Genomic DNA, 13,455 nt, shown 5'->3' on the forward strand with positions numbered 1-13,455 from the left:
TCGGCCGGCTGAAAGTATATGCTTGGAGGACATTAATATTATAACAACTAGGAGACCACTGACTGTCTTATGAAGCAGGATTGGTGCTCCACGATTCGACAATGTAGAGAGATGGAAATTTTACTGCGCTTGGAACATGTATTCATTTGCTGTCTAGAACGTGATGATAAGAGGGTAAATAATCGGAAAAGGAGAAAACACTATAATCGTTCTGCAAAAACCAATGGAAATTCTAATATTACAGACAAACTTAAGGTGAGTAAATTACTCGTTAAAATACAGTAGAGCTTTCGAGACGGTTGACCACTTCCCTCTGCACGCGAATCTCAGATGGTATAAATTTTCCTCTTGTACTAAACAGTAGTTCCTTATATAGGTCATTTCCTGACAACATCGTGTAATGTCCGGAACAATGAGGCGTTCTTTATGCTTTTATGCATCCTATTCAGATCAATAATTGCAGAGGGAACAATATGGAATGTGTGTATGGCATAATTGGCAGAGAAATCCCATCTAGTTTGTTCGGCAAAACTCGTTTTATTTGATACTAAATCAGCGAATTGGTCGTCGTTGATGATGAAATGACGATAAGGACAACACACACCCACAAAAACCCAGTCCCGAGCAGTGAAAATCCCCGACCCGACCGGGAATCGATCCTGGAACACCGTGATCGGGAGACAGCAGGGCTAATCAAATGACCACTGGAAGATGACATCTAGGGACAGAATGATAACATACAAATGAAGCTAATATACTAATACTGACGAACGTGTAGATTTCACTCCTTTAAGGACAATTCTCTTTCTTCTTCTCGTATTGGAACACACCGAGCGACGTGTTGCATTAACAGTACACTGGATTCGTAAAGGGAGGACATCGCTTCAAATTCCCGCCTGTCATCCAGACTTACGATCTCTGCGATTTTCTTCATTCTGTTGACGGGAGGGCTAGTACCGTTCCTCTGAAAGTGTGCGGAGTATTTTCTTCCTCATCGCATTCCAAACACTACAGCTAGCGCTCCATCGATTATGACCTTGTAGTCAATTACACATTAAGCTGTAACCTTTCTTCCGCCATTCCTGTGTATTAGAAAATTCTCGCAATGTGTATGGATCACGAAGGTCTTTTATAAGAAGAGTGCTCGAGAGAGTTGTCGCAGTGGACATGCACAAAGTTACGACAGACACATATACTTTTTTTCATAGAGGGTACCACAGCAAGGATTTTATAAAAGAAAGTAGTAGTTACGATCTTCGTTGTATTAATATTTTTTGTTCACAAGAACCATAAATCTCTCCAGAAAGACTTAGAAGGCTGTAAGTAGTTGTGAACAAACAAATTAACACAGTAAAAGTTCAAACTACCGCCTTTCTTTAACACACACTCGCTTACCATAGTCAGAGGTGTTTATAAACCGTGAACGAGATCAGGAGGTTTAACGGTACTCTGCTCACATTCCGGCGGCTTGGTAAGTTCACTATCCCTCTGTTCAGATATCTAGCATTTCCAAGAATATTTTATTTTGTAAGGTCAGTGAGGTGACCAGAAGAATTTTGCAAAAGTTTGCTCGTGTTATAAATGTTACCTACACACGATAATACATGGCGTGTTTTAGTCATCGAGAAAAATACTTCAGACGAATGTAAATACTTCAGACGAATGATGCTGGAGGTGAAGGTGGAAGTGGCTTTATGTTTACAATCTGGCGACCCATTCCTTACAAATCGTCGAAGTGTTACATCTGGTGTGCCACTCTGTGCACATCAACGGCAGTTCGTATTTTAAACACATTTTTATATGTAATTGATAACTGGGTATGTCACACTAAGAACTGAAAATAAAAATGCATACTTGTATCTTTAACATAATCAAAACTGAAAAGGTACTTATCAGATTCTTAATAAATAATATATTTTTAATTTAAAACTTTATTTGTGAAATATATGCAAAACAAAGGATACTAAAAAAAATTATCACTTTGATTTTTTTTGTATCTTTTCTAGATGAGGTTTCACGGCTTCACGAAATACTTTCATCTCGTCTGCGTAGTTTTGGTTAGAGCTCTCAACTCTAGAGAGCCACTCAGCAATATTTTTGTACTTGTATGGATTAAATTCCGTTTTTGGAACATTCTGTAACAGAAGATTTAGGAATATATCACTAGCGAATACACTATATGAATCATCTGACATTTACAAAGAGAACATTTAAAATATACATCATATTCAATAGCGTTCTCCCAGTAAACATACATACTTAAGCACTTGAGACAGAAAACTAAAACATATACAAAACAAGCAAACATATTGACGTACGGATTTTCCTAAGTTATAGCGCACAGTGTGGCGAATTTATGACCTACGCAAGTTATCTGTAACATTTAGTGTTGCCAAATTCATATACCAACATTGTTTTGTGGGAGGTTACTATCAGCTATTTAACTTTTTTGACCTTAAGAAGAAGACTTCGACAATGTACGATACATGACCTTAATCAAAGACAAATAAGAAGACAGCGTCTCAATTTACCGTTCGGTATTGAACCAAATGTAAGAAAACAATCAGCTCGTACACGGATTGGACAAAAATATGGAAACATCTTGTAAAATGCATAGCTGCAGATGTTAGGCAAGCCTGCAGATTTCGCTGTAGTATTTGATCACGAACGGCACATAAGCAAAACCCCAAAAGATTACAAGTGTCAGTCACGCTCAAACCAGTGTTCTGTCAAGTGTTGAGTGCACTATGTAGGGGCTAAGTGAATTTGAGTCTACGCAAGTTATTGGTGTTCGTATGGTTGGTGCTTTCGTAACCATCGTAGCGCAAGTGTTTGGTATTTTACGAGGCACTGTATCAGAGATTTATATCTCATAGAGGGAAACCAGAAAAACATCACTCATTATGCCACAATGCGGACATAAGCGTGACAGACAATCATCGAAGAGCATTGTGATAAAAATTAATGAGGACGTCAGATGGAAAATTCATTGAAGTATATAATGTCGACCTCGTGAAACCTGTCAGCACCAAGAATCGCACATCATTGACACAAATGCCCGTCACAGGATAACGTGGTGCCGGAGCTATAAAACTTGGGGCTATGGTGCAGTGGAAGAAAGTTCTTTGACCAGAAGAGGCTTGCGTCACACTGTTTCGAACTTACGGCCCAGTTTACGCCCCAAGAGTGAAACACGGCGGGAGTTCGGTTATGATTCGGGCAGCCATATCGTGGGCCACATGCTTCTCTGCAAGGGCCATTATTGCCAAGAATTATGTGTCCATCACATGGTACAATATTTGTTCCCAATGGGGAGGAAGTGTTCCAAGACGACAGTGTCTCTGTTCACACAGCTATCATCGTCCAGGACTGGTTTTATGAGCATCCCACTGGGCGGCCACATTCAGCAGGTATCAGTATTATTGAGCCTTTATGGCCTACTTGGAGAGAAGGGGACGTGATCACCGTCATAGTTATCTAACGTGCTACTATTTTACAGGGATAATGGTCTATGACTCCCCTGAAAACCACACGGGGCCCATATTTATCCTTTGCAACCCGACTTGGAGCCGTTTTGAATGCCAGTGGAAAGCCAGTACCTGCAACGTACTGGGCATGGTAACAAAAAAAAAAAGGCTCTGAGCAATATGGGACTTAACATTTAAGGTCATCAGTCCCCTAGAACTTAGAACTACTTAAACCTAACTAACCTAAGGACATCACACACATCTATGCCCGAGGCATGATTCGAACCTGCGACCGTAGTGGTCGCGCGGTTCGAGAATGAAACGCCTAGAACCGCTCGGCCACACATTGTAACATGTTGTGCTTTTGGTGTCTACGTAATATATTTGTCTACCCATAGTATGTACACTATTATGTCTTCCACAACATGTAATGATGCAGAAGCTTATATCACAGGAAAACTAAAGTGGCCTGTATGAATATCAAGAGCTCAGATGGAAAACCAGTCCTAAGGGAAAGCAGAAAGGAGTACATAAAGGGTCTATGCAAAGACGATGTACTTGAGGGCAATATTATGCAAATGCAAGAGGGCGTAGATGAGAGATGGGAGATACGATACTGATTGAAGAATTTGACAGAGCACTGAAAGACCTAAGTCGACAACATTCCGTCAGAGCTACTGATTGCCTTGGGAAAGCCAGCCATGTAAAACTCGTCTATCTGGTGAGCAAGATGTATGAGACAGGCGAAATACCCTCACACTTCAGAAAGGATATAGTAATTCCTGTTCCAAACAAAGCATGTGCTGATAGGTGTGAGAATACCGAACTATCAACTTAATAAATCACTGCTGCTAAATACTAACACAAATTCTATAGAGACGAATGGAAAAACTGGTAGAAGCCCATCTCGGGAAATATTAGTTTGGATTCCGCAGAAAAGTAGGAACACGCGAGGCAATACTGACCCCACGACTTACCTTAGGAGGGTGGTTTAGGAGAGACAAGCCTACGTTTATAGCATTTATAGACCTAGAGAAAGCGTTGGATAATGTTGAGTGGAACACTCTCTTTGAAATTCTGAAGGTAGCAGGGTAACATACAGGGAGCGAAAGGATGTTTACAATTAGTACAGGAACCAGATGGCAGTTATAAAAGGTGAGGGACACGAAAGGCAAGCAGTGGCTAAGGAGGGAATGAGACAGGGTTGGATCCTATCCCAAGTGTTATTCAACCAGTGTATTGAGCAACGAGTAAAGGAAACATAAGAAAAATTTGCAGTACGAATTAAACTCCAGGGAGAAGAAATAAAAACTTTGAAGTTACCCGATGATATTGTAATTCTATCAGAGACAGCGAAGAACCTGGAAAACCAGTTTACTAGAATGGACATTGTCTTGAAAGGAGAATATAAGATGAACCTCAACAAAAACACAACGAGGATAATGGAATGTAGTTGAATTAAATTAGGTGATGCTGAGGAATCAGTTTAGGAAATATGATACTTACGGCAGTAGATGAGTTTAGCTATTTTGGCAGCAAAATAATTAATGATGGTAGAAGTAGATAGGATATAATATGCAGACTGGCGGTGGCATTGAAAGCGTTTCTGAAGATGAGAAATTTGTCTACATCGAATATAGGTGTAAGCGTCAGGAAGTCTTTTCTGAAAGTATTTGCTTCTATTGTAGTCAAGTATGGAAGTGAAACATGGACGACAAATAGTTTAGATAAGAAGAGTATTGAAGTTTCTGAAATGTGATGCTACAGAAGAATGTTGAAGATTAGATGGGTAGATCACGTAGAACTGGGGAGAATAGGAATTCCTGGCACAACTTGACTAGAAGACGGGATCGGTTGATAGGACACATTCTGAGGCATCAAGGGAGCACCAATTTAGTTTCAGAGTGAAGAGTGGAGAGTAAAAATCGTAGAGGGAGACCAAGAATGAAATGAAAACACTAAGCAGATTCCGAAGGATGTAGGTTGCGGGCCGGCCGATGTGGCCGAGCGGTTCTAGGCGCTTCAGTCCGGAATCGCGCGACCTCTAGGGTCGCAGGTTCGAATCCCGCCTCGGGCATGGATGTATGTGATGTCCTTCGGTTAGTTAGGTTTAAGTAGTTCTAGTTGACTGATCACCTCAGATGTTAAGTCCCATAGTGCTGAGAGCCATTTGAACCATTTGTAGGCTGCGGTAGTTACTCGGAGATGAAGAGGCTTGCACAGGATAGAGTAGCATGGAGAGTTGCACCAAACCAGTCTTTTGACTGAAGACCACAACAGACACAACAAGTGGTCAAAATGCTGACCATGGGAATTGATTGACTCATGCAATTCCAGACAGACCTTGTTTAACGCTGAATGTCATTTACCCTTCTTGTAGCACAGTCCTCTCTTAAAGGACATTTTTGTCTTCTGGAGTCTGCATTTCCTAATAGACTATTTCTTTTAACATTATTCACAACAAAAGGGCAGTGAAAACTATTAGGTGTACATGCTGTTTTGTGTTCATGGACGACCAGTCGAACGACTTCCAAATTTCATGCAAAGGCCTGTAATTATCTGTAAAGAATGAGTGCGATATCCACCATATTGGTACCACAAGAGTGTCTTATGTCCAACCTGATGTCTGGCAATAAGTGTGGTAGCATATCTTCGGAAGTGTACATAACTGTGCTTTTTATAATCCCAATTACTCGCGAAATTCCAAAACGTCCATTGAAAGACCAACATTATTCTTTTTCACCTTCAGCAGCCAGTGTGGATATTCTACTGACTGGTGGTACATATTGGAATGTTACTGATTTGTCAATGGTTTGTAAGCGATGTTTCATCTATACACACATCTTGAACAGAAACCCGCATCAGTTTACAGTTTTCCTTGACACCATTCCTAGAACTTCAACCGATTTTCACGGAATACTTCCAGGTGCAAAGATAAGAAGAAGAACGATATATGAGTGAGGCGTTTTCTTACGTTTAATATAGTAGGGTAGATGTTTATGTGACCTCTTCAACTGACGTTGGAACAGTGGTTAGCTGCGATTTTGTCTTGCTGCTATCTAATCACATTTCACATACGTTATGGCGTTAATTACGTCAAAAAATTCGCTCCACTAACCGCTATCAATTAGTGAAACTGTCTTCTTAACCTATACACCCGCAGGATCACTTTAAAGTTAGTAAGTACAGAAAGCAGAGTACAACTTGCAGCTTGCATCTGCTTTACGCAGATATAAAATTCTATTGACAATGGAACTGAGATTTCTTCTGTACATAGGCAATACACTTTAAAATCTAAAGTAATTCTAAAGTACATATAATTTATTAAGTATGTGTTTAAGAAATGTCCTAGTAAAGGAGATATAAACATGCAAAGCAAGAAGTACAGTCTTAGAAAATAAACTCTGATAGTTAAAACCAAAGCATTTACATTGTTTCAGCATTTTAAACGAAAAAATTCAGATGAGGAAATAGGATATCGCGTACAAATAAACCGACGTTAACTGAATATGGGTTACGTAAGAGGCAGTATAATACTGTGACGGAAGAGAAGTCAGAGCAATGCAACAGTGTCAACATAACAATTATACTTCTTTCATAACAACTCGAAAATTGAATTCTTAGCTATTACTTTTGTGTTTTCACATAGAGACTAATTCTGCACAAACAGAACAGCACTACCTGTGTTGTTGACACAATTAGAGCAGCAGAGTAATCAGCCAGTGTGATGTTATCCCCTGCGAGCCATTGCTTTCCTTCTAGCATTCTGTTCCAAGTCTCTAGTCCACCGTTTACTTTGTCCACATACGTCTGGTCTGGTGGTTTTCCGTCAATAACCGCATACTGCAGGCAAAAAGAAATATTGACAGATCTTTGTTATCGATCATAGACCAAAATATACGTAAAAAGTTTACTTACTATGACAAAATAATATGAAAATGAAGCTAACATGTGTTTGAAATTTTTATATTTTACATAATCTCATATTCTTTATATCAGTTTATTACTTATGGTTAGGCTCGTTTCAGATGCTACTTACCACAGGAATAAAGATGTACAACACATAACAGACATATCCGTTATGGTATACAGGGTGTAAATTTTAAGTTGACAAACCAGAATAACTCGAAATATAAGCTTCAGACGAAATAATGTGTAGAATCCAAAGTTGATTATTTTCGAGGGGGACATCATGGTGCTAAAATTTGCCCCCCACCCCAGCCCCCTGGGGGTGGGGTGGGAGACGATTTTAAAATTTCAAATGGGAACCCCCATTTTTCATTGCAGAATCAGATTCTACATCAAAAACTATATACATTTTGTCTTAAACATTTGTTTTGATTCTTGGTAGTTGGCGCTGTAATTCAAGAAAATCCATGTTCTCATGTTTGCGTGGAAAATGGTTACGGATAAATAAAAAATATTTATTTACCTCGTAAATTTTGATTCGCTAAAACTAAAACTCTCCTTCTCTCCCCATAGGGTTGGGTTAGAGAGAGGAATTAAGATTTTGCAAATGATGAGGCAAATATTAATTATTTCCGCAGATTCGGATTGCATTTATTCTTGTGCTCAATAATATCGTGGATTGTGATTGTTATTTTTAAATGAAGTTTACAATTATGTTACGATTATAGTTTATGAAACGTGGTTCCTTTCTTTTGGCATTAAAAATTATTGAGTCACAACGCGCAGAAACTTTTTATGTTCAAGCACTAAAAGTTTATAATAAAACTGATGCAGAGTTGATGAGATGTAATTTATTTATCATTAAATGCATACACAGAACTGCTAGCCGATAAAATACTGTTTTATGAAGTCAAACCACTGTACCGACAACAGATTACAGGACCTCCAAGACAGTTACGTTGTGTTGTCTACATGCAAATCAGGCAACATACAATATCAGGCCACTACGGTAAGCACAAATAAAAATATCCGGTACTTAATGGGGTCACTATTTTTCGATGCCTCATGATTTGTCATGTGAATCTACGCTATATTGTAGTCCCCTTACACCGATTCAGTATTCCGTCATTGGTTATCGGCTCTATCGATATGATGTTCAACATTCTTCTACAACGCAACATATGAAAAGCTTCTGTTCTCTCCTTGTCTGTACTGACTATAGTTTACGTTGCATTTCCAGGGAGAATAAAATTTGAAAAGAAAATCTAATTATCTGTATTCGAAGTTAACATGTTTCTCCCTTTTTAGAAACGTTTTTCTTGCTGTTAGTCTGCCTTAATGTCCTCTTCACTGTTATGGCGTCAATCAGTTTGGTGCTCAATATACGACTATGACTTACAGCATCTCATTTATTATTCCATGCACTCCAAAATTTCCAAACATAATTTTGCTTTTCTCTATTATCCTTATTGTAATTTTATTGATGTTCATCTTACAACCAGTTTACAAGTAATCATCTAAGTCTTTTTTTTTTCCTGGTAAAATTAATCACAACGTCGAAACTCAATATTTTTATTTATTTCTCTGAATGAAACGTTTTCGAAATTTCTCCTTGTATTCTTTTACCGTTTTCTCTACTTGAACTTTGATTAAGATGAGTAAGTTGCAACCACGTCTCAACCTTTTCCAGCTTCGGCCTCTTTTTCATTCCCATGAATTCATAGAACAGCGTTTCTCGGTTGGTTTGCATTTTCAGACTAGAATATCCGCAGCATTTCAGTAAAATCCGTACTACTTGGCGTCACATGGTAGGTGAGAAGTGGCAAGCTTCGCATATTGCTGGTTTTTTGTTATGTATTTGAACTTACTGCAACTCATTCTCATAGAGCTAGTGACACACACTTAGCAGACAAGAAGGTTGAATTTCTCTGTTGACTTTATGTTTAATGATGAAGCAATGTTCTATCTTTGTAATTAACTGCTGTAACTCACAAACGGGCTACAGAGCCCCTCAAACAATTGGCGATATTCGGCTAGAGTGAAAACCGTAGAAAATAACCATGTCTTTCTTTTTTTGCTGTTCTAGAATGTTTTCCAGATAACCACCAGTTAGGACGCGGAGTAGTTTCCTACCACAGTTTGTGTTCCTAGATCGTGCTTTTTCGTGCTCAAACCCTGCGTCACAAACTACTCGACAGCGTGATGCCCGATTATATACAATGAGATAAGCAAGTACGTATCTGTGCAGGCAAGAAAAGTAAATCATATCAAGAACCGACAGGTTTTCTTTAGATTGTGTGAGCGTTTCTTGTGTATTTTCACAGATTGCATTGCTGCATAACTTACCCAGATTTTCCCAATAGCTCCATAGATATCGAAGTCAAAAAACAGCCGCTGATCTACAAGAGCTCGCTTAGACGGGTCACTTGGGTACAGTGAATCGTCCTTCGCATATCTCGAGATTAGATACATAGCGATAGCACGGCTGTAAAAGAAAATAATTATTATTATTATTATGTGTAGAAAACAAGATGGTCATGAAATTATTAAAACAAAATACGCAGCCTGAGAATAAAAGAGAAATACCCAGAAAAGAAAGGGAAAACTTCACGAGTCGAGATGGTATGTGACGTTAATTCAGTGAGTACAAAATCGAGTCACGTTTATAAAGAACTTGGTAGTATGATGTTCCACCACCTCCGGCCTGAATTCATTCACTGATTCGGTTGGGAAGGGTGTGGCAGAGTCGCTACAGACCCTCCTGAGACAAGCTGAGCCACAACTCCTGTAACTGGTCCGTAAAAGTGAAACTCCCCATCGCGTCCCCCTCACATTTAGTGGTAAGATGGCCCAGCAGATAGCCTGTTAAAATCTGAACACAGATCAAGCATGAAAAGAGGAAGGAGGTGTACTGAACTGTGAAAAAAAAACAAAATAGAAACAGTAAACGGTCGAAGCCGGAGAAGTGCAATATCAAAACAAATCTAATATCCGCGGTGTCGTGTTTAAGTGGTTGCAGTGTTGGGATATGAACCGGAAGAACCGTGTTGAAAACTCACTCGTGCTATCTCCTTTTTCGTGGTATTGTGAACTGTCCGTTGGTCATTGAAATGTTTGTTCACTTTCTGTGGTCTTGGCAACTGTCATACGATACACTGGCTATAGGAAATGAGGTACGTGGTAAGAAAACTTTACCGTCACAAGTAAATGTGATGGAGAGTGAGAGCAGGCGAGATACCAAATAGACGTCTCACCGAAATTAAAACAACAAAAAAGCGGCTGTGACCTATGTTACAACGAAGGAATTTAAGAGTTGAAACTTGCAAAACGGAACGCAGCTTCAGAAACGTTAAAAACAGATGTTCTGACAGAGCACAGAGAAACTGTGTGACTGAGAAAGTGTTGCGTTCATTTGTTGCAGCTTAAGTTATGTTTTCATCACGTCCTTCAGAGCGATCACATTTACATTCAACCAAGGCCTAAATCGGGCAAGGAGGCATATCTCACTTATTTACCAGGCGCACAAATTAGGTGCGTCGTCAAGAGATTCCTATGATATGACACATGTACTATCAGTTTTGCTGTGTATGACACAACAGATGTGTTTTCCGGTGGAGCATTCGGTTGGCTTGTCGCCTTGTCATCAAACGTTTAAGGTTCCCATTCTAAAGCCATTTCCTTTCGGCTGCTAATAGAGTAGTCTTGCAGAATCAACTGTCATTAAACGTCCCTACCTTACACCTTGCTGTTGCAGACGGATATTACGCCATGACGCAGACGCAAATTTAAATACAGCGAACAGTGAAGAAAAAAAAATTGCCCGAGGGAAGTTGGCACAATGCTCGCTCGCTCTTCGGTTCAACAACATGACCACTTAACCACGACGCCGTTGCTGATTTACGTTTCTCTGAATTATATTTCTTATCTTTGGACCGTTCAGTGTTTCTATTGTGCTTTTTTTCACAGTTCAGTACACCTTCTTCCTGTTTTCACGTTTTGTCTCTGAGCAGAAGTGGGGGATAACACGGAACGGCGCGGGGAATCCATTGCATATTCTCTGATACCAGGCGCGTATGTGGTGACAACGTGACTGTTGCACAAAACATAGTGATGTTAACGCATATATTAAACACTTACGGAAGCCCAACATACTGCCTCGCAGGCCATACACAATAGTACTGGTAAGTAAATAGTGCCGTTATTCCGAATAATGAAAACTATATTAGCGTTCAATGAGCCGTAGAAGTCAATGTTATTGTTGCAAGAACACAAGCATGCGGAAAAAATCGTTCATGGCCAAGTTTAAAGAAATTCACCCAGTATGACGTCAGATGACCACATTAATGATTCTACCAGATTTTGTATCGCATCGAGACGGGAAGATGTTTCTATCTCATATTTCGCTGCTAGAGCAACAACCTTCAAAGGACACCACTCTTCCACGAACTACAAATCCCCCAGTGAAGTCTTTTTTGTAATGTTAAAGGCTCACGAATTCCTCAGTCAGTCTTGTAACAGAACGTGGGTGATCAAATATTTTTATTATCAACCCTTCAGTAGCAACCTTGACATATTAGTTCCACTTTGACTATAGCTTCAGAGTGCCCCTCAAGGGGAAGTCGTAGTGGGCCACATTTAACCAGTCACGAGACTGAACGACTGATAACAAAAAGAAATTAATTTTGTGCCAGATACCACGGAATAATTTCTTTCATACATATATGTATTTACATTTGACGTACATTATAAAGGGCGATGATCTCGCAATGCAGCTATAAGAGGCATACAAACACATCATGATCATAATATACAACAGAATGGGACGGTCATGACCGACGTTATGAAAGACAGATGAATTGTAAGGTAAATACCATAGGAAACATGTTAAAAAAAGAATTGTAATGTTGAACAGTAAACATTTCACAAATATTTCTGTAAATCATAGCCTGTGTATCTAAGGCATTGACAATATAGGAAAATACAGTTGCCAACTACGAAAAAAGAAGCCTCAGTGAAACATAACAAGCAGATCAGGTACATAGCTGGGTGATGGAGCTCATACACGACTTGCATTTGCATTGTCTTTCGTGCAAAGGTGTGCCAAAAAAAGGAAAAGGTGCCTCATAAACGTAGAATTATCTTACCAGAAATGAAACACGCCTGCTAGAATTATGGAACGATATACACAAACATAAAGTCAGCAAAGATAAACGTCCGAACTGTGAAGATTACAAGCAACGATTTAAACTATAGGTGGCAAGACTATGCGGTTAATATTACACAGAATTCGAGGAAAATAAAGACACCAGATATAAGTGTTAGTAAGTATTTTAGAAAGGTATTTGTCTATAATATAGCCTTAAATGGGAGTGAAACTTGTGAAATAAGTAGGAAAGGCAAGAAAGAAGCCATTGAAATGTGTCGTCACAGCAGAGGGCTAAATCTTAAATGTATAGGATAACTAATAAATGTATACTGAACTGACTGGCGAGGAAAGTATTTTACGGCAGAACGTAACTATTAAAAGGGATTCTGAGGCATAAACGAATAGTAAACTTGGTTCAGAGAGAAGTGTGGCGGATAAAATTTCTAGAGAGAGCAAGAATTCTATACAGCGAGCAGGTCATAGTGTTCGTACGCTGCAATAGTTCTGCAGAGACGAAGAGGCTTGCACACGGGAGATGCAGTGGGGACCTGCATCAAACGGGTCTTCGAGCTGAAGACTGTAGTCCAGAACGAAGTACTCAAGAGAGATGGCTTTTCACTTTACATACCAGTGTCTGTTGCAATTAGTGATTCGACACAGTAAACTGGCAACCGCAAACAAAAGGCTGATTTCGGGCGTCATTGTGTTACAGGTTATAGCGCACTCTAGCACTGTGCAGTTCTTGTACGAAGTGCACTATGCAGTGCAAAATGTACAACCAGGCCTTGTAGGCCGAAAAAAAAATCCAATTGCGAGTAGAACTTGCACACTGAGGGTTCCCTGCAAACTTAATTACGTACATAGACTGTACAACCATAGCAGGAATATAAATTCTATAAGATTTGTATATGTTATCGACATTGAAATTAGCAA

The 13,455-nt window shown here is 39.4% G+C and overlaps 1 protein-coding gene across 1 annotated transcript in view; it reads right to left on the reverse strand.

Moving 5' to 3' along the window:
* Nucleotides 1-1,943: 1,943 nt before the first annotated feature.
* The window catches only part of LOC124777606 (glutathione S-transferase D6-like), a 35,669-nt gene continuing 24,157 nt past the window's right edge, over nt 1,944-13,455 (reverse strand). The window contains exons 4-6 of the mRNA XM_047253067.1: nt 9,723-9,861; nt 7,149-7,310; nt 1,944-2,135 (exon numbers count right to left, since the gene is read on the reverse strand). Coding sequence (XP_047109023.1) covers nt 1,977-2,135; nt 7,149-7,310; nt 9,723-9,861 — 460 coding nt within the window. The 3' untranslated portion in view covers nt 1,944-1,976. The remainder of the gene's footprint in view (nt 2,136-7,148; nt 7,311-9,722; nt 9,862-13,455) is intronic.

The sequence above is a fragment of the Schistocerca piceifrons genome, chromosome 2 (assembly GCF_021461385.2).
Source record: "Schistocerca piceifrons isolate TAMUIC-IGC-003096 chromosome 2, iqSchPice1.1, whole genome shotgun sequence".
Lineage (NCBI taxonomy): Eukaryota > Metazoa > Arthropoda > Insecta > Orthoptera > Acrididae > Schistocerca > Schistocerca piceifrons.